Source organism: Ambystoma mexicanum, chromosome 6p, assembly GCF_040938575.1.
Source record: "Ambystoma mexicanum isolate Mex_15411 chromosome 6p, UKY_AmexF1_1, whole genome shotgun sequence".
In the NCBI taxonomy this organism is placed as follows: domain Eukaryota; kingdom Metazoa; phylum Chordata; class Amphibia; order Caudata; family Ambystomatidae; genus Ambystoma; species Ambystoma mexicanum.
In genome coordinates this window covers 1,254,408,455-1,254,434,162 of record NC_090935.1, presented here as the reverse complement: position 1 = coordinate 1,254,434,162, position 25,708 = coordinate 1,254,408,455, and the positions used below count along the sequence as shown (strand labels likewise).

Here is a 25,708-nt window from a genome sequence, read left to right as displayed (position 1 = left end):
TACCCAGCCAAATTGCGTGTGATAATTCCCGCGCACCCCTGTAATACACGTACCCAGCCAAATCCCGTGTGATTATTCCCGCGCACCCCTGTAATACACGTACCCAGCCAAATCGCGTGTGACAATTCCCGCGTACCCCTGTTATACACGTACCCTGGCTAATCGCGTGTAAAACTTCACTCGTACCCCTGTCATACACGTACCCAGCCAAATCGCGTGTAATAATTCCCACGTACCCCTGTAATACACGTACCCTGGCTAATCGCGTGTAAAACTTCACGCGTACCCCTGTCATACACGTACCCTGGCTAATCGCATGTAATACTTCCCGCGTACCCCTGATATGAACGTTACCCGCTTTGCGTTCCTTGTTTGGCAGCCCTGTAAACTGGTCCAGGGTTGGCGCAGCCCTTTGCGATGATTTCGCGATTTTGATGGCTTTTCCTTGCGCGAGGGCGTTCTTGGGGGCGTTACTGGCGCTGCTGCAGGGTCGCTGCGATACTCTGCGCCACGGCTGGTTTGGGAGCCTGAAATCCATGAATACGCTGTGCGCGGAAATCGGTTTTGGCGCAGACAATCGCACGCGGACACTCTGCGCCAGCCGCTTGCGACACTTTTCTGCGAAATTCTATGAATTACCCTGATAGTTGCTATCCTCACTCCAGCGTTTACCAACTTGGTTAATAGCTCTATGGAATATGGCAATCCCTCCTCTCCCACTTATGAAAACCTGCAATTGCCCGCTCCTCAAAGTCAATGCTGACCCTAGCGGTCCTCGTAGTTAATGTCCCATTGCCAATACCCCTTTATTGGAAAGATTCTGGGTAACCAATAGTTACAGGTATGACGGAGAGATGTATGCATGTGTCTGTGGGCAATTGGAACAGGATAGGTTTACTTGCGTTAATGTCAATGCGCACCCCCACTTAAGGAAGAATTGATGAGAGAAGTTAGAGAGGTGATCATTCAGGCAGGGGCAGGATTTACCTATATATCTGGGGACTTCTATGACGTTATCAAATGGGATAGAGACAGGACAAGGTCATAGGGGAGGGAGGGGGCCACAGTATCAGGAAACTTGGCGAACGGGCAAAATCAATTGCACTGATGGACTTATGGAGGGATTCGAACCCCCGGCAATGACGCTTTCTTGTTTCACTCAGGAGCGCATGGCTAGTTCACAAGGCTGGACTACATATTCATGCAGAGAGGACGCATGTAGTGTCAAGGGCAAAATCTCCATCCCAGGAGCCTGTCCGACCACTCCCCGATATTCATTGTGCTGGGGCAGGGCAATGAGAGACTGCAGGGGATGTGGCGTCTGAACCTCTTCTTTCTGCTGGCACCCGGTCTCGTCAACGGCTTGCGTGCGACAATGACCGGTTTCTTCCAAGAAAACCAAGGGTCCGTCGCAAGTGCCGGGATCCACTGGGAAGCATACAAAATGGTGCTAAGAGGGGTGGCCATGATGGAAATTGGTCAAACTAAAAAGAGAGATGCAGGGAACTGGAAAATGAGGAGTCGCAAGTATCCAAACTGGAGGATGCGTGCGTGTGATCAAATGCATCCCAGCTACATAGAGAACTCGGGAAGGTGAGGTAGAAGCTGCAGTGGCTTTCACTTGATGAAGCGAAAAGCTTGGTCTCGTTGAGTAAAGGGAAGCTATAAGACCTCAGACATAAAAACGAGAAACTCCTAGCATGGCTGGCTGAACAGGAAGAAGCGGATAGATGAGTTTACCAACATGAAAGACGAAGGGGGTGAGATTCAGAAAGAGATTAAGGAAATCACTGAGATGTTTGTGTCCTTTTATACCAAGCTTTGTAGGGGTTCATTGTGCTAAGGCAACAATTCAACTGTCAATTAACGGCAGCCCAAAAGGAGGAACTGGAAGCAGCCTAATGATAACAAAGGTGGAATAAACCATACCACAATTGCAAGGGGGTAGGCTACCCGGACCCAATGGTTTCCCAGTGGAGTTCTGGAAGCTACTGGCAGTGGAGTTCAGAGTGTGGTAAAGAGTCAGGAATTAAACTCGGACACACGTTGGCCATGTTTTTGGTTAAAGACTTTTTTTTGTAACTTTATTGATAAGATAGTCATACATTGAGCGAACCACAATACAACATTACAATGGAAGTACAGAACGCATTTATGCTTTACACACAGTAAGCTTGAATTAAATAGCAGCAATATCAACATAACTATTACTGGCAGTTTCAGAGTTTGAGTCACCTAAATGCAATCTAAGCGGAGCCCAAATGTCCTTAGGGCGACATGTAGGAGATAAAGATAAAACAAATCCCTCTTCATATTCATTGACATAGACTCATTTGCACAACCATTCCTCAAAACTGGGTGCTTGTTTAGATTGCCAACGTTTTAAAATGCATATCTCTGCAACCGCACATGCAACATTAAAGAAGCGCCTTGTAGTCTCACAAGCTTTCCCAATGTCCTGAGTAGGTGTTTAAGGAGGGCAAGGGACGGTGGAATATTCAACATATCATCAATTGCACCTGCTACTTTGCCCCAGAATTCCATGATCGGGGGACACGCACAGTAGGTAAGAAAGGCATCAACCAGTGGGCTGCCGCACTTCAAGCATGTGCCAGTATTGTCCGGGGAAAATGTGGGCAGTCTAGCAGGAGTGTAATGTAAGTGGTTTAGCACTTTAAACTGTATTAACCGCAGCCCAGCATTCAGAGGCACTGCCTTCGTCTGTTGACATTTGCTCCATTTCTCCTCACCTATTGAAAGCCCCAAAGCGCTTTCCCAGACCTCCCTGGCGGTATTGCGAGAAGGAATGTGGGACGGTATCAACTTGTAGAGCCTGGATACCCCACACCGTGTGCCATCCACTGATACTATGGCGGTAATACAACCATGCGTCTCAGGTTCGAATGGAAATGAAGGCCATTTTTGCCGGAATGCGGCCTGCACCCGATTGGGGGGTGGCCCCCCTCCGGGTGCTTCAATACAATCTACTAGAAAAATCAACAAGGGACACAAAAAGCCCCTTTGGTAATAGGTCACCTATGTTCAATTGACCGGAGTTGTCCCAGGATCTTCTAATCTCCTCGTCATATGTGGGGGAAATACCAGGGTAATGCCACAGGGGGACTGCCCGATTGTAGGGCACCTCCACACCCACCTTCTTAAATATCCTAGGCCAAGCATTAACTGTGGTTCTGACAGGATCATATGTACAGGAACCCGACATACTTGTCTCTAAATATGACTGACCAGAGGTCAGTGGGGGCAAGTCCTGTATCTCTTCAATGGTAGGTGAAGGACTGCATCTTCGGCCGAATACCAGTACCCAGCAAAGTGGTCTTGGAATGCCACATAGTAGAGTTCAAAATCAGGTGCCGCCAAGCCCCCGTGCTCACACGGCTCTGTCAGCTTCTGCCAACTAATCCTAGCCTCCCCCGAGGCCCAGACAAACGTAAAGGCCAATGTCCTCAGTCTAGTGAAAAAGGCCCTGCTGGGCCACATGGTAATTTCGGGAGCACCACCATCTTCGTGGTCAGTTGCTGTAAATAGTATTCATAGTCATCAATGTATAGGGATTGCCGGCTCCCGGACACCATCATTCTCAGATACCTAAAATGTAAGGGAGGGCAACGAAAGCCCCTGGGCTCCAGCGGCTGAACCGTAGATGGTGTAAGGGTACACAACTCTGACTTAGAATTGTTTATTCTATATTCAGAGTATCTGGAGAATTCATGTACATCTCGCAAAATTGGGGCTAAGTTCTGCTCCGGGTCCCGGACACAAAGTAATGTGTCGTCCGCATAAAGGGAGATTATCTGAGGTGGACCGTTTATCCTAATACCTCTATGGCCATGTGCCCACCTGATTATGGCTTCCAACGGTTCAATAGTAAGTGCAAATAGCATGGGGAGAAAGAGGGCATCCCTGCCTGGTGCCCCTACCCAGAGGAAATGGCGCTGACAGTGTTTTGATTGGTATGGACACTGGCAACCGGGTCAGCATATAACAAACAAATGCATTGCAAAATATAAGGATCAACCCCAAAGTGGTAGGATACACAGAACAAGTAACACCATGAGACCGAATCAAAAGCCTTTTCGCATCTAAGGCAGCCGTGAACGCTGTAGCTTGGGGATTTATTACACAGAAAAACCAACATAGATTTAGGGCAGTGGACCCAGTGGGTATGAAGCCCGACTGGTCCCAGTTCACCATTTGGGGAAAGAAGTACTGCATAGCAAGAATTTTCACAAATATCTTGACGTCTGTGTTAATTAGGGATAACGCCACATCTTGAGGAGGCCTATGGTGCTTGAGCAGAACTGTGATGATGGCTTCCCGCATGGACTGTGGGAGCGTAGCCCCAGAAGGGGATTCCTCCCATATCGTCAACGAACTAGTTCTATCCCCAACCCATCTGACCCAGGAGCCTTCCCAGCAGCCAGCAACTTCACTAAACCTTCAATGTCCTCTAGTGTGAGGGGCTGCTGCTTGGTGAGGGTAGCCTCGGATGACCGTGAGGGCAACTCAGTTTTAGACAGAACGGGAAAGGTTGTCATGTGGGACCTCATCGCAATTAGACTACAACATGGAGTAAAAACTGGAGAACATGTCATTGATAGCTTTCTCACTCACCATCACACTGTTGCCAGGGCCACGAATACTGGTAATAGGATGCTGGTGGTTCTCAGGAATTAACAAGCCTAGCTAAAAAAAATCTGCCGGCCTTATCCACCTTGCCATATCTCCTTGCCCTTGCTCTAGTGGTAATAGCCATCTGTAGGATCTCCCGGTCTGCTAATGTGTGAAACCTACCTAACATCTCTTAAATCTGTCCCAGAGTAGAATCCTCCCGAGATCTGCTGTAGTCGTTCTCAAGGTCCCTGAGCTGGACCTCCACCTGACATAGCTCCCGCCTGATACTCCTGAGGGACCCAGAGGAATTGATCATAATAACACCTCTTATTCATACTTTAAATGTCTCCCACAGTGTTGAATGCGAACAGAACGAGTTCTCATTAATGCAAAAAAAAAAGCAATTTCAATATGTAAGGATTCAGCCACATTGGAGTCTCTCAGAAAAGATGCCGCCATTCTCCAGCGAGGATTTTGCTTATGATACTCGGCAAACTCAAGGGACAGGGACACAGGGGAATGATCAGACAGACAGTGTGCGAGGGAAAATTGCACCATATGGGCCATCTGAGAAGCCAGTAACCAAAGATCTAAATGGGACCCAGAGTCATGAACAGACGAGTAATAAGTCAATTCCTTCACTTGTGGTGAAGTTCCTGCCAATCTGTAAGGGAGAGGTACAGCAGTAATAGGCGCAGTGTCTGGGCCGCCCTGGTGAGAGCTCGGGGAGAGCAGGATGACCTATTTAGATCTGTGTCAAGGATTGTTAAAATCTCCCCCCTCATCACCGCACCCCACAGATCACCCAAATCTCATCCCTAGGCACCAGCATATCAAAAATCATATGATCAAACCCAGGGTCATCCATATTAGGCACGTACGTATTAACCAATATGGTTGAGTTGCCAGCCATTTCACCCCACACTATTACATAGCGCCCCTGAGGGACTATTTTACTTTTCAAAACCCGATGATGAATGTATAAGGGTAAGAACGCCCTGCGATTGCAAGGAATTATCTTGTGTAGAATCTTTGGGGACACCAGTTCCGCGCAAAGGGTTCATTTACCCTCACCAGAGCATGTCTCCTGCAGCATCAGGATCCTGGGCCCATGCCTTGCGACATGTGAACTGACCTTCCTTGCTTTAACTGGGTTTTTGAGCCCACAGACATTCCAAGTCAGTAGCTTGATCTGCAGGCCACCCCCAGCGGGTCTAACTGTTATACTTGGTACAATCCATTGATATATGGAGTATGCCATGTCTGACCCGCATGTAGTTGCTCTCAATATGGTCATCAAATTTTTCAACTTTAAAACCCAGAGCCATCCCAAAACCTCTCCCACCCGCACCGTACACCCCAACTTGATGGTGTTACCCCTGAAACATTAGTACAAACACATCAGTAGCATTAGTACAAACACTAGCGGGAAGCGCAATGCCAACAGGCACTATGAACTGTGCATCAAAACCCATGGCGACCAAAAAGGTATTACATTTTCAAACACAGCAAGAAATTCAGACCTGGTCAGTCACATTAGGGCCCTCTTTTAATACCAGACCAGGGTCCACCTATTATGCTGACCCATCATTACGCCCAGCATCAGCACCACCATGATTAACTGGAACAGGAATGGACTGTTCAATGTACGAGGTAGCCTCCTGTGGCGATTCGAAGAAGTGTGCCCTTCCGGCATGTTGAATGTGCAGCTTGCTGGGAAACATAATTTCATATTGAATCTGTCTATCTCGTAGGAGGCGCTTCACATTGTCGAAATATCTCTTTGCTGCTGCTACAACCTCAGAGGAGAAATCTGGATAAATATGAACTTTCGCAGAGTCTTATTGAAGTGAGCCTTTTCAATGAGCCAGTCGTAGCACCAGATCACAGTCACAGCAATTCAAAAGGTGGGCTATAATCGTATGGGGGAGGCGCTCCGGGAGCAGGGCCAACGAGCGGTCTCGACCAGGAACTGCACAGAAAATTGTCTAGTTGAAAATGGACCACAGAACCTGCTCCACAAATGTCTCCATAGGGCCATTAGCTGCCCTCTCGGGAATGCCCACTATCCATATGTTATTATGGCGGGAACGAGATTCAAGATCTTCACATTTTGCTGCGCGCACCGCAAGTAGCTCCTTTTTAAAAGCCTTTAGGTCTTGTCATGCACTCCCACAGTGTCCTCAATGTCACTCACTGCATCTCCACCTCTGTGATTCAACCACTTTTTTGTCAAGTTTCGTGCAGAGGGAATTGCTATTGGCCACAATGTCGTTGAGCTTAGAATTTACAGAAGCAAACCCGGCCGACATCATCAACATGTAGGGGTCCATACTCGCGGCAGGCGAGGGGCAATCACTGTCCACAGGGCCGGGGGTGTCAATATGGGGACGCTCTATCGGCGAAGCGCTTGTGTAGGAGTCCATGGGGCCTTTTTTGTTCCTCCCGTTTACGAGAGTCATATCGGCCAGGATTAGTAGGGTAGGAGAAGCCCCAACCACAAGCAAGCCCAGTTGCACCAAGATAGCAGGAGACCTCTAATTGGGCACCAGAATGTGCATGCGGTCCACAGCGGGCTTAGTATCCAGTGGATGGACCTTATATGCACACAGTCAAAAGCTGCAGGCAGGATGTCCCCAAATGGGGGGCAGCAATATGACCAGCAATTCTAGGAGAGAGCCCACCCTTGTTGAGCAGTTTCAAACTTGCACTGCAGTGGCGGTATCCTGATCAATCACAGGGACACTCTCAATGTTAAAGGATTGCCCCCAGCAGAACCACCAAGAAAAGGAGCCCTTTCGGGGACCAACCAGGTTGTCTGGAGTCAGCTGACTTTGCGCTCCGCTTGGGGGACGGGAGCGCAGAGCCAGGCCACAGTTCGCTCTGCAGCTTGGCAGGAGGCCCCACCGAGAATGGCCAAAGGGCTTCGAGCAGGACAGTCCCGACATTGTGCGAGCACCCGCAGGCAGTCCCAACCCGATTCTGGCCCCTCAAATGTGTTCAGCGGCCGGGGAGACTCGCTGATCTTTCAGTGTGAGCTCCGCCGCCACCAGCCAGCTCCTCACTACCCCACATCGAGGAACGGATCCAACAGTCACAGGGTCTCTCGCGGCCTCACCCGCCACCGCCAATATCTCCACTGCCAGGGATCAGGTGCATACGAAGTTCGCCCAGCTGGTCGCCACGACGTCAGCAGTCTGGCAATGTGTATTTTCTCCAAAATGCTGTGCCGAAAAGCAGGATTCTATCGGGAAGGGATGTTGTTGGGCACAGAGCTGATGTGCGAAGCAGCTAACTTTGTTTCTGCTCAGCATTGCCCCCTTGGTTAAAGACTGTTAATGAAAACAAAAGGTTTAGGAAAAGGCCTCTCTGACCCTGCTCTAAGAGGAATTTTCCTAAGGATCTGTCTGTGCCTGGATGTCAAAATCAAAATTGTCCTTGTGTCCAAACGTTCTGTTCACACTATAAACTCTAAGGTGAAAAAGGAAAATTGAACGGCTCCAACATAAAAGTTCTCCAAGGTCTGAGAGCCTTGGTTCCAGAGGGTGGTTCCCTTCCCCTGGATTCTTCCTTAATACAAATGATTCTTGGTCTAACAATTTTTGTTTGTCTTTCTTGTCCCACAACAATACTGTTATTTACAAAGCTTCTAAGCATGGTGGTTCCACTTCTTTCAAAAAGTTCCTTCTTGTTTAACAAACACAGTTCTTTATCTTTTCTTGTTACTACCTGTAGATTTGCAACTGCCTGGTATACTCCCCTACCAGGACTTCTTATGCACTTGTGATTGCCTGGTTTACTCCTCTTCCAGGACTTCTTAAATTCACACGTGGCTCCTCTTTTACTTCCACAGTTGAATATACCCCTTTTGGTATGTTACATCTCCTTGATACTTCATTTGATTTGGGTTCCCACCATATTTGCATTCCATACACTCCTATATGGCTGGGGTCCTTTTTGCAATATGCCTTCTTGGTTTTCAATCAATCTCTTTATTCTCACTGTGTCTTTAATTGTTATAGATTGTACTTGGCCCAGTCACCGAAACGCCTTAGGGTTCCCACTATGCCTGGGTTGACTCATTGGCTTTGCTCGGCGTTCAGTCCCGTTCGCGCTCATGCTGCAAACATTTGCCACCTGCTTTCAACTCTGAACTGCTCTTGCGTCATTGCGGTCTCTCTCGTGGCCTCGCCTCAGCACTTCTGTTTCGATCCAGGTCCCGGTAGGTGAAAAGCTGCCTTCTTCGGTCAACACCCAGGAGTCTTCCACTGGCTCCTGGCATGTCTGCCGCGCATCGTGTCCTCACAGAGTTTCTCTGCTTCTTCTGTGGCGAGCTGCTGGGCTCTGCCACGCCGGTTCGTGCTTCCAAGCTCCACAAGCCTCACAGAGAGGTGCAACGATTTCTCCCATACAGCAGCAGCCTCCAAGCGTTTGCTTTCGATCTTAAATGTCCCAGACACAGGTGCATTCCGAAAACAACTAGAATGCTCATTGAACTCTAGGCTCCTTCTGCTCTGCATTGTTCTTTCCTTCTTCCTCGTCCCAATATTTGGGTGATTGTGGGAAAAGGAGTCCATTGATGTTTATTGATACAGATTACTGGGAATATCACTTTCAACAGTTCTGATTGTTGAGCCAGTTCTATATAGTGGATAATTAGAACAGGAAAAGGTAGTCTTGGAGCTTTGACAGTTTAGACCAGGGATGGAAGTTTGGCCTATAGGGTTTTGGGAAAAGGTTTTACTATTTTCCCTAAAGGGAGGTGTAGATGTATGGAAATAGGCCATTAGGGTATTGGGTATCAAGGTGTCTTCATGGGCAAATAGGGGATACCATGTCTCATCCAATAAAGCCATGACATCTCCACGGAAGCTGTCTCTTCCCCTGTGATCCTTCCTCAAATAGCCACCCCAGGGTCAGGATCAGGTAGTGGCTGCCATCCCCTGGTCATTTGGGAGTACGTTCCCATCGGGGAATCGGTGATGACTCCATTGTATTCATCCGTGTTCACAATAGCGTTATTCATAAGAAGGTTAAGGGCAGGGATGGTTGCGAATCGTATAAGACAATCTCCATGTTGAATGAGAAGCTAAAATTCCTAGCAAACATTTGGTCCGACAGATTAGAATGCCTGGGAGATCCACGAGATGGAACCTTTGTAGGCTGTTTGCGGTGTTAGCACTGGTGGGATCCCTCCCTTAACAATTATCGGTTATGTCTGCAACGCTTAGAAGGCCTTTGATACAATTGAATGGCCTTACATCTGCGCCCTCCTGGAAAAAAAAATGGTTTTGGGAGTAGTTTTATGGGGTATTGGGCCCCAATGGCTAGGATATGGGTCAGTTCTCCACTCTCTGAGGTGTTCCACTGGGGGGAGAGGGAAGACTGGGGGAGAGGGAAGAGACAGCGTTGTCCCCTGTCCCCTTTCCATTATTAATAGAGAGATGGTGAAATGGGTCGGGCGTGACTCTGTCCTTACAGGATTTTTCTGACCAGGGGCCATGAAGACTGAGGGCCTCATTACAACTATCCCGGTCCGGAAACAACGGTGCTGGTAAGCTTACCGGCCCCGTTGTTTCCAGACCGGCATATTACAACTCTGTACATGCCCGCAGAGTTTTCACATAAGCACTGTTAACAGTGCCGGTGCTTCCACAGAAGCACCGGCACTGTTAACAACAGTGCTTATGTCGGTCCGGAGACTTACAATTTGCAATTTGCCGGCGCCTGACTTCGCGGACTGCCGGGGTTGGAATCCCCCAGTATTACTGGGAAGTCTTGTGCCGGTAAATCATTAGAGGTCCGGCGGCAAGGTTACCGTTGGACCCGTAATGAAGCCCTGAATCTTTGTTCGCGGATGATGTCCTGTTTCTGGGTGACCCTGCTGTCTCGGTACCCAGGGCAGTAGACGTTGTGAACACATTTGGCACCCTCAGCAGCCTTGGAGTGAGCTGGGCAAAGTTGACCTGTTACACAGTCCTGAGGTTGGAAGGGGACATACCGCAATCCGGGTGCGGATAGAGGGGAGGCGGGTGAAAGGGGTGTTAAGGACTTTGTTTCTCTAAATCCCTAGGTACTTTAAGGGTTTTCTAATTAGTTGGTCCCAGAGAAAAATTCCTAAGGCTACACTGCGACCCACTTGTTCAAAATGTCTCCTGAAATCAAGAGGCGGTGCAACCTACTATTATTATTGATGGGGACAGTAGCACTATTTAATATGATGGACTTCTGAAGATTCCTTTATCTCCTACGTCCCACACTATACGATATCTCGGCTCAAGAGTTAGATAAAATAAAGAGGTATCTATAAATTAACAGGGGCACTGTGGTCCAGAGAACATCCCACAATATGCTGTCCAATTCAGTTTGTGAAGGGGGTATCAATTTACCTAACTTGGAGGTACTTTTCAGGGACACAGTTAGTGGTTGCCAACAGTGGCTCTTTCTGCTAACAATCCCGCCATCAGGTGGGCTACGGGCTCAATAGTTTCGGGCCATGTCCTATACTGGAGAATGGCCTACGGGCTCTCCCTCCCAGCATCTAGACTGGTGGTGAAAACATGACAAAGGATTCTGGGCAAAACTGGCTAGGGGAGCAAATTGACAATGAGCATGCCAATTTGGGGCAAGAAGCTGCTCCTGGGGCTGCACTTTTTCAGGGGTGGAAAGGCTGGTCGGATGGAGGTATTACTAAGCGAGAGACATTATGGGGAGGGATAGAATAAGATAGTTTGCAGATCTACAAGGCCAATTTGGGCTAGGCAGAAATCGGTTTCATTATCTTCAGGTTCGCTACACCCTTTGCAGGCAAATGAGTAGACGGTTCAACATTCCTCAGAAATCCCCTCTGGAGATACTGACTCAGAAGAGTTTTGAGGCAAAGCAGTATTGGCTGCCAAAGGTGGGTGACTTCAGTTATAGCTAAACCACTGGACAGACTTGTGGGAGACGGAGGGAGGGAGGGATTGCGGATGGGAGGGGTATCTTGCTCCATTTAGACAAAACCAACTGAGGGGGGAAGCGGGGATGGAAGTGCTATCTAGGTCCATTCATCGAAACCAACTGTCAAGAAGTTCTATGCTCAGCGAAAGAAATATCAATTAATGTGAATTACAGGATGATACAATTTAAAGACCTACATAGTATCTACTACACCCCTCGTGTATTGTATAAGATAGAGAGGAGAGAAGACTACCTTTGTTCAAGTGCAAGAGGGATGGGAACCTTTTTCCACATAATGTGGTCATGTTCAGTTATTTAGCAATTTTGGGAGAAAATCTGCAACTAAGTCAAGTCTAGCTAATAGACTTTTCGTGCTCCTCCACGGCCCTATCAATCTTCACTCCTTCATCAGAACAAGTCCCAATCATGCCTGCATTTTAAAAGAAGTGTGCATCCCAAGAATTGAGTGCAACAACCTTCCTCCACTCCTGATGACGCAGTAACTTCTTCAGATGCAGTCATGCTGGATATCAAAGAATTGTTTTCTGATTTGAAGGCTGACATAGAGAGTCTTGGATCCAAAATGGACTCACTGTTGTGCAAAGCGGACGTACTCCAGGCGCGGCTAGACAAACATGATGCCCGGCTATTAGCTGTTGAAACCAGAGTCTTTGATCTTGACAACAGGCAGAGTGCCGATTCTCCTGCATTGCAGCACTTGGGGGCTTCTCTGAGCGCCCTTCAGCCTATGCGTGATGATCTTGAGGGGTGCTTTAAGCGAGCTAAGATTAGACTAGTGGGGGGCGGAGTGTCCAACATAGCTGCATTTGTAGAATCCTCAATTATAGAACTCTTTGGGAGACATCTGTTATCACCCTTCTATGTTGTGGAATGGGCTCATCAAACTCTTGGCCATAAAACAAAGAAAGAACTGCTGACGTCACATAAAGTAGAGGTGACACACACAGAAGAGATATAAGTGAAGTAAGAATATAGACCTTATAGAACCTGATAACGAAATAATGAAGTATGCAACATTTCGATAGCAAAATGAAGATTGCACATGCGGAGAAGCACCAGAGAAAATGCAAACCCATTTTACAATTGTACAGCTGCAGTAACGCAAGCAGACGAAATAATCATAAGGCTGGCTATGTAGTAAACGGATTGCGGCGATGCGCCAACGTATATACATAGGAATATATAGAATCTGGATGTTCCACAATGCACTTTAGCAAACTTGGACTCCGTGAATGAAAGGGTTGGAAGTGTGGCGCAGCAGAATAATAGCGGACGGTGAAGGAAGATCGAGAAAGGCTTGCCTGGCCCAGTGTCGAGTCGGGGCCGCCGAGAGCCTTGCTTTGTCCGCAAGAAGATACAAAAACATGAGTAGTAAGCTCAGCTCCTGTTAGAGGTGTAATGAAAACCATAGACGGGCCAAGATTAATTCATTTAATGGTATTAAAATACAACGAAGAGCTTGAAAACGCGGTCTCCAGTCACATGGTCGGATGTGAATAAACGTTGGGGCGAGCTACACCCTGACCAGAAGATAAGACCATGCTTCACTCTGGTTTCTTCATTTTCTTTTTGTTGCCCAGGATTCTACATGCCACATTTCCAGAGAAAAGGTTTGATTCAGTACCAGGGCGCAACACTTGCTTTTTACCTGGAATTTACGCCTGCTCTACTGGCCTCTCGTTGCTCCTTTAATGGGGTTTGTGAGATCCTATGTGATCACCAGCTTCAGCAGTATTACATGCTTCATCCAGCGCAACTCTGGGTCCTTATGAATGGCAAGGCCCATTTCCTCACAGACCCAAGGCGGCAATATCGTTTCTAGATGGTCAGCCTGAGGGACCATCAAGCTCACCTTTAACAACTGCCACCTCTTCATATCCTTCGACACATCTCTCACAATGAGTTTGGATAACGAATCCTGGTGCACAATAGTGGTCTCGTACTCTGTTTTGTCTTGGCGTTCCAGCTTAACTTGAATTGAATCTACAATATTCCACTCTTAGGGAACAAGCTTTTTATTGCAATGTTAATATCTATAATTTTGATATGTTGAATTGCTAATGTATGGACATAGCTAGCGAATCACATTAATTGGTAGCAACCTCTTATAGAATTTATGAATTGTGTTTGTCTTCTTTTTTGGGGGGGGATTGGGTAAACTGACTAGTTTTTTCGTTGGTGAGAGTGGTGGGGGCTGTTTGGTGGTGTGGTGTTTAGGGTGATAGAAGCTCTATACCAGTATCTAGAGACTACTGTTAGACAGGCGCACATTGAAATGGTTGACGATTGACTGCCCTGTTACTCCTGTTATTTATCATTTGCCAAAGATCACTAATCTAGCGTGCACCCTATTCTGGAACGTACAGGGTTTAAATAACTATTTAAAAGGAAGATTTTGTCATACATCTCAAGACATGGGGCTAATTTAGTATTTTTACAGGAGAACCATCTGACTAATCTGCTGGGATTCCTTTAACTAAGTCCTGAGCAATACTTCCCCCCCCTCCTCTAGTTATTCACGAGTAGCAGCACTCATGATCCATCATTCACTAGATTTTAGGCTCTCTGAAGTAGTGACTGACCCTAAAGGACGATTCTCGCTGGCAGCTGGATGCTTTGCATAGTATTGGTATTATTAGTCTGTATTTACAGACTGACCTTTGATAAGCCTGCTTTCCTCTAGCAAATCCTCAGCCTTCTACTCAAATATCCCAAGTAAGTGATTTTATGGGGTAGAGATTTCAATCTTATCCTAGATTCCAATTTAGACAGGTCCTCGCCGAAAGCCCGCCATATATCAACATTTTCTAAGATTATTCTCCAAGCCATGGAACTATTAAACTTACATAATGCATGGTGAGTGTTACACTCCACCCCCCCAAAATGTCTGCTTATTTCTTCTAATAATAATTCCACAATTCCTTTTCCAGAATTGACCTCTTGAATGTCTCTGAGGAAGTGATTCACTGGCTTAATTGGTGCAATATTCTACCCTGCATGCTGCTTTCATACCATTCTCTGATCTGCTCTGTGTGGTGTCTATTCCTTCATACTTTTCTTGCACAAGTAGTTGAAGATTTAAGGAGGGCAGTGTTAAAGATACAACCTTCTGTTGTACTTTGCGCTTGGAAATCAAATTCTACTTTCAGGTCAATTCACCATCCCTTAACTCCAAGAGATCTTTGTAAGAAGCCTTCCAAGCTTATAAATCTCAGCCAAGGCCAGGGTGCTGTAATCCCTCAGGACCACTTTTAATTCTTTTGAGAAAGATCAAAACATTGGAAGTAAGGTATTTTGTTATTAAAAATTAACCTCCCCTCCAAGATGGCCTTATCCAATGTTATTGCTGCTGCAGATCGGGATGTATTGTTCCTATGTCGGTGTAAAGAAGCCCATCGCTAAGGCAAGGGTGATAGATCTTGGCCGTCTATGGTGCTGCCGCTTTCTGAATGTGGACTAGGGGGCTGCCGCTTTTAATTTAACCTTTGCCTCTTATTAGCAAACATTATACTCCTTGCGTGAATATTGTACCACTCAGCAGATCACTTGTTTATTTAGATAACATCATTCATGTTCAAGATACAGGAAGCAAGAAGTGTTAAATATCGATATTACTTAAGCAGAGATCAATCATACTATAGATCTTCCCACAGGTAAAGCTTTCTGTCAGGATGTATTTTCAGTAGGTTTTTATGAAGCTTTTCCACATGACCTCACTCCACGCCTATTAACATGTTGTATGAGTCTCTTCAATTGGGCAGTCTACCTCCTTGAACCAGGGAGGCTTTGATCATTGTTTTAACTGAAACCTAATAAAATGCATGAATTGTGTAAATCATATTGTTCAATTTATGTACTTAACCCTGACAATAGAATGTTTGCCAAGATTGTGACTGTTGCTATGAATGGTGCAGATTTACCTCCCAGAGCAGGCAGGCTTCATCCCTGGCTGTTCCACCTTGTACAACCCATGTCGATTTCTTTTTTTTATTTGAATTTCTTTTCTTTTTTGGGGTCATTCTGAACCAGTTACACTCCTTTCTTTAACGTGGCCCTGAGGTTGGATGCTCCACATATTGTACAAGCTACCAAAATACACTTGTGTGCTCTAATAGTCCTTTCACAATGGAAATGGGAACCCAACAAAGATATCCCCTTTCGCCATTGCTTTTGCCATTGTATTCAGACTATTGGCAGCAGTCCTCTAGGAACATTCAGAGAGGTGGGCTTGCTAATTCGGGGCCATACACTACATTTGTCACTTGAGGTTGATGATATTCTCCTTTTAGAGGAGGTGGAGGTTTTTGGGAGCTTTTCAGGGCTTCATATTAATACATCAAAATCTGAAGCTTTTCCTCTTACCAAGGCCACTCATTTCCACCCCCAACCTTTGCAGTTACCTGGAGTCCTGATGGCATTAGATACCTTGGGGTTTTCATCTGCTGCAACAGAGCATAATTATCTGAAAATAATTACTTGCCCACCCTTGAGATGCTATGTTTGGATGTTGTGGCTAATCCACGCGTGTGAAGAGAAAATAGAAAGCACAAGTGACAAAGTTTATGAAGAAACTGCAAAGAAGGCTGAAAAGAGATAGCATGTGAAGATGGCTGGTCGGAAAAAGGAATAAGAAATACGGGGACATTGGAAAAGGGTATAAGCAGTGACCTAAGGAGGATATCATATCAGGACACTAAAAAAGAAAATAAGGAAAAGGGACCACAAGAGGACCATGAATTCATAACTGGGAAATAAACTGAACTAGAAAAACGGTAATGAACAAAGAAACAGAAACGAAATGCTGTTGGATGCAAGAAAAAAAAACAAAGATACGAATGGTAAGAGGCGCTGCGTGGTCATAAGAGTGCATGTTAAATCCATGATAATAGATTGCTGCACGGAAGGAAGATGCAGGCAATACAGTCATGCGGCCGTTGTATACAAGCATTTACAGAGTGCAATGATAGCAATATACACATTTTGTTGTGGAGGAAGTTGCTGAAATGGATGAAGCATTTTTTTTTAAACTTGATGGCAAATATGGACATTTAAAGCAAATATCAGTAGGTGGCATACGCAATATGGGCATTAGTTTATGGAAAGGGTCGCTAAACAGATGAAAACTGTATTTTTTTAAAGTAAACAACTGAATGTAACTTACAGAGAGGCTGAGATAGGCATACAGAGCGAGAGCAGCTGACGTAGGGAGCAGCTTCCAGGGAGTACTAGAAAGAATTACCTAAAGACGTCAAGTAACATGCTGCCATCGTTGGGCATGATTAGAAGTTGCTAAGGAAACGAGCCGAGTTACATGATACGAAGTATGGTGTGAGGGCAACGAAGGCAAACAAGATAAAGGAAACGTAAAAATAGCGCAAAAGCAGGACAGAAAGACTATAAATATAAGTATAAAGGTGAAAGAAATACTAAGTGATTGCCTGCATAAGAAATGTTCCATCAATAAGAAGAAACAGAGTGAAAGTAAGCATTGATAAGGTGTTGATGGTGTCATGAATAAAGGCAAATAAGTGGATGATAATTCAACACAACAGTCAGAAAGGGAATGTAAATAATGATAATACTGTCATACTAGTAGTGTGAAGTGACAAATATAAAGTGCAACACATCACATGATTGAATTCATAAAGCATTTTCTGAAAAGTACATTAAAAGATTGGAAAGGTCACGCGATTCAAAAATGCAAGTGGAAATGGAGATAGAACAGCGAGTAAATGAATAAGGAAAGTTTGTTCTAGCAGTGCAATAGGACGACACACAACGGAAACGCAACAGAGGATATTACTGTGTCCATATAATAGAGGTGCACTCTGAAGTCCAGCATTCGTATTGCTCATTCAACCGGATTCACACATAGAAGTTACCGGCCTAATAGAAGTGCAGCATTTATTTCTTGCTACATGGAAACGAAACGGAAAGGAGTTTGAGCTCCAGTAAGGGAGGTGAACAATCTACCTCTGGTGTCCTCTGGTGTGAAGTTGCAGTAACAGCAAATAGTGTCAGTGGAAGTCACCTGAATGCAAAGAAAAGATATCGGAATGTTGCAAAAGAAAGGAAGTCCTGCGTTGTGCCCTATACTTGACTTTAGTAGAGTTGACACATGCTCAGTCAGAAGCTGAGTGAAGCCTGATTACCGTCAGCATATAATAGAGGGACATATATCAGAACATGCACTTTGCTTATGAACTGGCGGGCACAGGAATTTTCTACCAATAAAGCATTACAAAGTTGTCATGGGACAAGATTAGAAATGGAGATTGGAATTGGCTGATGGTTCTATTGGGAATAAACCGGAGATTGGTACTTTATTGGAAGGTCCGGAATACGGGGTAAGTACTTATATGCAATTTATGCCTATTGATGAGAAACTCAGGGGGGCATGGTCTAGATTAAGAAATGTGTGGTCGGATGATGTTCCGGTTGAACTTTCTGAGTTAGATTGGAAATACATTCTGAAGGTTAATTTGACATTGGGTCCTGATATGGGGTTACGTTTGATTAGAGAAAAAATTATTGGAAGATTATATTGGACGCCGGTTAGGATGTTTAGACTGGGGCTCCGGTCAGATGATTTGTGTTGGGGTTGTAATAATGATAGGGGTACATTATTGCATTTATTGTGGGATTTCCCGAGAGTGTTGGAGTTTTGGTCGGCAGTGATTGATAGAATTGACTTGATTTTTGATGTGGTTTTGCAGAGGTTGGCAGTGAATATCATATTACTTTCCCGTAAGGACAGGGGTCGTCGGATTATGAGACATTCTTGTTGGATTGATGGAGCCATAATGGTGGCTATCAAGTTCATACTCAGGATTTGGAAATCGAGGAAGAAACCTAAGGTTTCATTTCATAATAAAGATAAGGATGAAGACTATTTGAATCTTTGGGGTCCCTTTATGGCTCTATATGATTGATGGGTAGATGGAAAAAAGGTTTATTCTTTTTTATTTTTTGTATGTTTGTTTGTCCTGTCTTGTGTGGTTGTGGTTATCTTGCTGGTTATGCTTCACTAAGGTTGATTCCTTGTTTGAGCTGTATTATCTATGATGCTCTAGTCCTTTTGTAAATTTCACTTTTTCTGCTAATTGAGAAGCATTGTTACTTTTGCTATTAATGTTTATATGAAAAACAATAAAGTGTTGTTGAAAAGTTAAAAAAAGAAAAGAAAAAAAAGAAACGGACATCTGCATTTGTACAGCAAAGCTAACAATGCTGCACTGCAGTAATGCAGGACCAAACTACCAATCAAAACCCACGCCAGTGACAACAACTGAGAGACTAAGATAAGTCTTAACAGAGCAAACCCAGCAAAAGCAAAACTTCCAACGTTCACTTGCCCAGCATATTCAATAAAGATTTTGTGACGGAAGACCAGTTTTGACTAGCATTATAGTGAACAGTGATATCCTGCATGTCATATTGAAGACACTGACTAGTATCATCCAAGATAATATTTGAAACTCAAAGTGATGTAATGATGCTGGGGTTTCTTTTGCATCGTACGTTGCAAACTAATGTATAGTGCAAAGTAACTAATAGGGATCAAAGGTTTGGTCACTGTGCATACATGATTAAGGACGATCACGTGTGCAGAGAGGCTAAGGTGCATAAATAGAAGAGCTTAAGTTCTGTTCCTGCATCAGACAGTGTGACAGCAGAACTGATCAACAAATAATGAGGGAAGTGTTTCACTTCACACAGCAGTCTAGAGAAGAAGAATTCTACTAGTGCATATACAGTGACATGGTCAATGCATATTTGTGATCGATGTAAGAAAGGCCAGGGTTGGTTACTTGGTGAAGCAGTGAAATTGATAAGTTTGCACGTGCGCAACATAGGTGGTAAAGATGCAACACTTCAGTGCAGTGTAACAGACAGGCAGTGTCAAAAGTTAAGGTATAAAGACTAGCAACTAGCTCAAAATGTCATCTAATGATATAAGTGGGAGCCAGACCAAGTTCAAGGCATGTGGAACCCTATATCGTCGAGTTTAGTCTATTATCTACACCGCCCAGGCCCATTTAATCTTGTGCCACATAGTAACCAAGGTCGGCGATGGCAAGAGTGGGTAATTGAATTTGAGGACTTCCTAAGAGCACTAGGAGATGAGAATGTTCCGAACAAAGTAGACATATTTATGAACTTGGTGGGAAAAGAGATGAAGAGTGTCATAAAGGCATTGACAACAATTGAAGAGAGAACCTCGTACTAGCTTCTTATTGTGGCTATAGGAGAACGCTTGATGGTTGCTCCTAACAAAGATTATGAAAGATATGTATTTAACCAGTGCACCCAGAGGCCACAGGAGACAATTGCACAGTTTGTGTTGCGGTTACGAGAGAAAGCAACGTATTGCGAGTTCGCAAAATTTACTGATGAAGAAGCAATTAAGTTGAGAATAATTGAAAGTTGCACATGGTTGGAGTTGCGGAAACATCTTCTAAGGGTGCCTCTCTAACTGAAAGATATTCTGGAATTGGCGAGAATGTATGAAACAGTTGAGAAACAAGTGGCCCATATAGAAGGTAAGAAGCAGTTGGAGACACTAGCTGACATTAGAAGTGGTGCACGAAAACAGTCTTGGTACTCGAGCATACTATGTCAAGACACATGGAATGGAGTCAATAGAAGGTGACCGAGAAGACTGTGTTATAGGTGTGGATTTGAGTTTCCGCACAAAGGTCGATGTCTGGCCATAGGTTGAAGGTGCTTGGGATGTGGTCAGGAAAATCACTTTTGGGTCATGTGCAAAGAGAGAACATAACATCTCTGTTGTCAACTGATGAAACCAATAACCTGTCAATGTTAAAGGGGAGACAATGCCTAGTGGTGGAACATTCTGAGAAGGGGAAGGTGAGCCGAGGAGAACAGCTTAAGCAAAATGATGTGGCTTCAACAGATCGAGGGCAAATGATTAGAAGAAAGTGGCTCCCTCTGGGGGGAGAACTAGTGGACAATTCACAAGTTATAAGAGGTCATCAAAAGATTGCTTATGAGGCAACAGGGTGTACTTCCAATGAAAGAATGGGGAGAGATATGGTTTGGACAACTTGTAAGAGGAAAGTTGAAGAACACGAAGGTCATCAGAGGGCTGCAGATGAGAGTATGTTAGGAGGGCAAAGCCAGCAAAGGAAGATGGTCAGGAAGATGGACCCTAGTGATGAGTCAGAGCATATCATTGTGACGTATGTTAAAAGGCCCATGGTCACTGATATGAGGGGTGGTAGTGAAGTGACTGGAGATGCCTCGTTCTTTCATTCAATGTTTCAAGATGATTCAGGAGGGGAAGAAGCATATGAAGACAGACAGAATGAAGAATTGCATGAAAGACGGAATGAAGAATTGCATGAGGACCGGGGAAATGAAGAACCTGTTGATCTATTGTCACTTAAAGACTCTGGGCATTCTCCACCATGTATAGCTGATGAGGGAGTTCGCGGGGCAATCAGTGGTCGGCCCCAAAGAGACATTCGTAAACCTGTATGTCTGATTGAACAGATGTAGAGGTGAACCTGCTGGACAGATACAGAGTGAACGTTTCTGATAAGCAAGGGGGGGATGTTGTGGCTTGCAGAATGTGGAATGCAAGGGAATATAACTGGAATGGGGATGGAAGGGAAAGGAGAGAGAGGCAGGAAGTTTATATGGAGCAATAAAGAAGTATAGATGCAGAAACTGTCTCAGGGTATCATTTAAGGTAACCAAATGTGTGATGGAGGTACATAACAGATGTGGATTGTGTGTTAAATTTCTCCTTTGCCTGGAAACATCTCAATAAAATTGTGGTACTTCCTCACTTGTTGTACCTATTTCTTAATAGCCCCATCTATGTCTCCAGGTTGTATTTTTATGAAACTTCATTCTCTTCTCAGCTTAATCTGGGCGAGAAAACCATGCCGAGTGAGATGGAAAACCCTGACTAGACTACATGCAAAAGGCAGCCTGACAGTCCAGAATCCTGAGTTCTAATATTGGATATGCCAGGTTCTTTATGCCCTCTGTTGGTTCGATCCTGTTTCTGAGCAGTCCCACTTACTGATGGAGCTGGTCGTGTCCGTCCATTATGATTCGCATTATTTACTTATGGAAAAGACACATTTGTTGTGGAGTGGATGTGGGATCCCTCTCGTGTAAAGCCTGGGCATATGCCGCGGAGTTGTGCGGTTTCCCTATGGTTTATACCCCAGCCCTCCACATAAACCTAATACTGGGGACCCCAATTACACATCAGAAGGACTTTGACTTGCTGGGGATCATTGGAGTAACAACTATTTATTGTCACACCCAGGTATACAATGGTGTTGACAATTTCTAGAGGGGTATCCTCCACTCTCCAGACACACCTCTCACACTTCCTTTTACCGGCTGATTTCATAACCACTATTTTAGATTTCCCGACATTGGTTTTGAAGCCGTTCAGGGTCAAAAAGGTCTGAAATGCAGTCCATCTTCTTTGGAAACTGATCTGCGTCTGATCTAAGAAGACGAGATTGTCTGCAAAAAGAATCCACGGTATTTCCCTACCATTAATCATCGGAGGAAAGGCTTTTACCGCCCCTTGTGACTCTGCCAAATCCGCTATATATGGACAAAACGGAAGTTCTCCCAAGGCACGCCCCTGTTTTAATACACGGAAGGTGTTAATTTTGTCAGAGAGTAACCCCTTGTTAGACATTCTGATCCGAACAGAAGTGCCGGTGTACAGGGCTTCCATAGCTTCAACCAGGTCTAATGACCATCCCCATTTCCTCAACTTTGCCCATAGCTTCCCCCTGATGACTCAGTCAAAGGCCTGTTCTAGGTCCATGAAGGCGAGGTAGAGTGTTTACCAGAGTCCAACGCCCTCTCTTTAAAAAGATTTATAATAAAGAGATTTAGGGTCATGCCCACCCCCTTCACGAACCCCGTTTGTCGTGGATCCAGGATGTCACTTTTCAAGGCCCAGGCTTGCTACATGTTGTTTATCTGCACATGGTTTATCGTACTCCCTTTTTATTACACAAACCTTTCCATTTGCAATCAGATTGTTGTATGTAATATGGATCTGCTGGGGCTAGCTTTATTCATTTGGCCTGGACCTGAAGCCTGATTTACTATTTCTGGTTAAAGGTATTTCATCTAATTAGGGACATGCTTGATATAGAACTACTCCTATCCCCATTATTGGGAATCCTGGGATACATGGGTGACATGCCCCGAAAATATAAGCAAACCCATGGGTCTGGGTCTACTGCTGGGCAGGAGGAGAGTCGCAATGGCCTGGTTTAAAGACCCAATCTCCTCTATTGACGTATGGTTATGGTATTCGGCCATTTGCAGTCTAATCAAGGATACTTGGAACTCATCCTTATCACTTTTAAACCCAAGCACGAGGAGCTATACCACATTATGCAGTCTCAATGCCATCCTTGGACAGAGTGGAACTATTTATTGTCATTATCCTCTTCCATTGTAGTATATTGTTGAAGCACACGTCACCCATTTTTTGTTCTGTATGATTAATTGGCTCCTGTATGTCTTTGTTCCTCACCCTATAACCTATTAATGGTACCTAAGTCATTGAATGTACACAAACACCAGTGTTATTTGTTATCTATTTCTATTACTTTTTGTACTAGTATTTCACCACTCCAGTCTAAATGTTATTATTGGGATTTTTTTTCTCTCTTTTAGAAATACAATAAATACAGATAAATACCCAGGCTCATCTTGGGCTTGAAACCATGGGACCATATCACCTACTCTAATCTCCTTTAGAGCTTGCATCAGTTTTAACATGTTGCACCATCTCCATAGAACCTACTGGGACTACCCAGTCTACCTAAACATAAGATTAGGAAATTCCACCCAAACAGGATCCTAAGATTATTCAGATTCATGACCTTGATAGTTGCTTCCCAATTGTATATTAACTGGATAGCAAAACCCTGGAAATGGGCTGGCACTGCCTTTGTAAGGACCTCACAGTGACACTTCGGTCTGGGGAAAATTATCTTCAATTCTGCAAAAAGCTGAAGACCTTTTTCAAACAATCTTTTGTGCTGGAAGACCATACATCCACCTCCATTCCTAGACTATTCGTAGCACTTTGCACTTGACTGGCTGTCTAGTTATCATTTTTCCCCCTGCAAGTCTCTGGATACCCTGCTGTCTATGATCCCTCCCACATTTCATCCTTGGTTACTCATGCCGCTTCTTGTGTTATGAATCATGCTCTTTGCTCTTCGCCCTCACCTCATCTCTGCACTTGACTTTTCTCTTTGTAAATGCACTTCCCTTTGCCTTTGCACTTAACTGATCTGAAGGTTTCAAAAGCCTGTGAAAGACGAGGTGTCAATACCCCACCCCTTTCTTTTGAGGCACTTCGAAGCAACTGTGTTCGCAGTTGGTGTTTATAAAGCTCCAATAAATAAATACCTTCATAGAAAATTGTACCCTAGAAAACACTGCCATTTCATGAGCATGAATATTTCTTAAACCATTGAGGAGACCTTAGCCCAAAGATCTCCTCGAACAAATGTGGAAAATGGCCCTCAGATCACCAACATATATAGAAATGATGCGTCTCATCTGGACAAATGTGCAGCATGACTTTGTCACCTGCCTGCCCAAACCCCTTAACTTTCACCTCCTCCCCTATTGGAGGAGGGGTCATGGAAAGCAGAAACTGTCCTTCAGATGTTGTTGGACCATCTAAAAGTCAAGTCAGCGCGTTCACAAGCTCATGGCGTCAATGGCAATCTAAAAGTTTCTTGATTTCTAGGCCCGCAACTAAAGCGGTCTCTCTCAAACTCAACGGCATGTTTAATGCAAGGCCACAAAAAGGGAGTAGACACCTTTTCCAATATGAAGGCTAACCATAAATAACCTACTTAACTGTGTTAAGAAGATGGGAGCATATTATATTTATGATTTTTGTCATGGCAATTCTTGTCTAATACTAGGCATGGAGAAGGGTTAGGTTCCCAAAACAGCAAAGGGCTTAGGATATTTTGACAGTGATACTTATGACATTGTTCGGCAAATATTTCTATCTTGAATAGAAAAGTCAACAAACATATATCACCCTCTTTTCTCTTGCAAATGATACTATGTATGTGGCTGCATGTTTAAACCTATTCTTTATTTTGTGATTTGGTAACAAGGAAAGCTTTCTTTCGTTGAAATACACCTATGGGTCATCATGTTAAAATTACTCCTTGCTTTGTTAAATATTTAGTGTAAAAACCAAAGTAAAATGGATCTTGGTCTTCTGAAATGTATTAAGTCTTATATTTTTTTAGGTCACGAATCATGAAAGTCCACTATCCTTTGGAGTCTCTCTTCAGAATCTCAGTCTACAGGTATTGTGTACAACTTAATTGTCTGTCTTTAATCTATTTTCGTTACATAACTTTGAGGTACATTTATCTAACAGTGAAAAGGATTGAATGAATTGCAGTCGATGAAGAAAATCATGATTTGTTTTTTTAACGCTGGTGTTTGTTTTATCTCAACACGGCTACCATTACGTTTGTATTTTTTTTAAATCAATCTTCTGGAACTAATAATATGCACAGTTCAATACATTGCAAAATGACTCCATGAATACTGTGCTGCAGAGAACTTGTTCCATTAAAGTCACCAAAAATGTATGAAATGCGCACCAGAACGTAATCTGTAAGGTTCTATCTTTTAGACCTTTGTTTAAGGCTGATGATTATTAACACCATCTAAATGGAGCTTGCATATAGGTGCTCTGATAGTGAGTGTGGTATACTCTCCCTCATCTCTTCAGTTATCAAGTAGTGCAAACTGTGAGACCCCTTGTGTGTTTCTTAAGTTCAATTAAGAATCTGATGAATTTTAATAGGCTTTTTTTATTTTATTATTTTTTATTTTCGGTTATAGGACCACTATGGCGCTAATTGACACTGTAGTGGTCTTGTGGTTCCAGGGCTTGTCCGGATAAGGGGTTTATTGTGCCCCTCCCGTGTTCACCAGGACGTGGGCTGTGAATGCCAATCTGTTACTGTCACCTGGAACTCTGAAAAATCCAATGCCATTCCCCTTTCATTGGTGATCCCTCATGGTTCTACACTCTCCTAATCTATCC

The 25,708-nt window shown here is 44.4% G+C and overlaps 1 protein-coding gene across 5 annotated transcripts in view; it reads left to right on the top strand.

The window, feature by feature from the left end:
• The window catches only part of VPS13A (vacuolar protein sorting 13 homolog A), a 2,994,934-nt gene that overhangs the window by 242,924 nt on the left and 2,726,302 nt on the right, over window positions 1-25,708 (top strand). For all 5 annotated transcript variants that reach the window (XR_011280366.1, XR_011280367.1, XM_069625905.1 and 2 more), the window contains exon 7: window positions 24,897-24,956. Coding sequence is in view for 3 of the 5 variants with exons in the window: in XM_069625905.1 (XP_069482006.1) it covers window positions 24,897-24,956 (60 nt within the window). In the remaining 2 variants the exon portion in view is untranslated. The remainder of the gene's footprint in view (window positions 1-24,896; window positions 24,957-25,708) is intronic.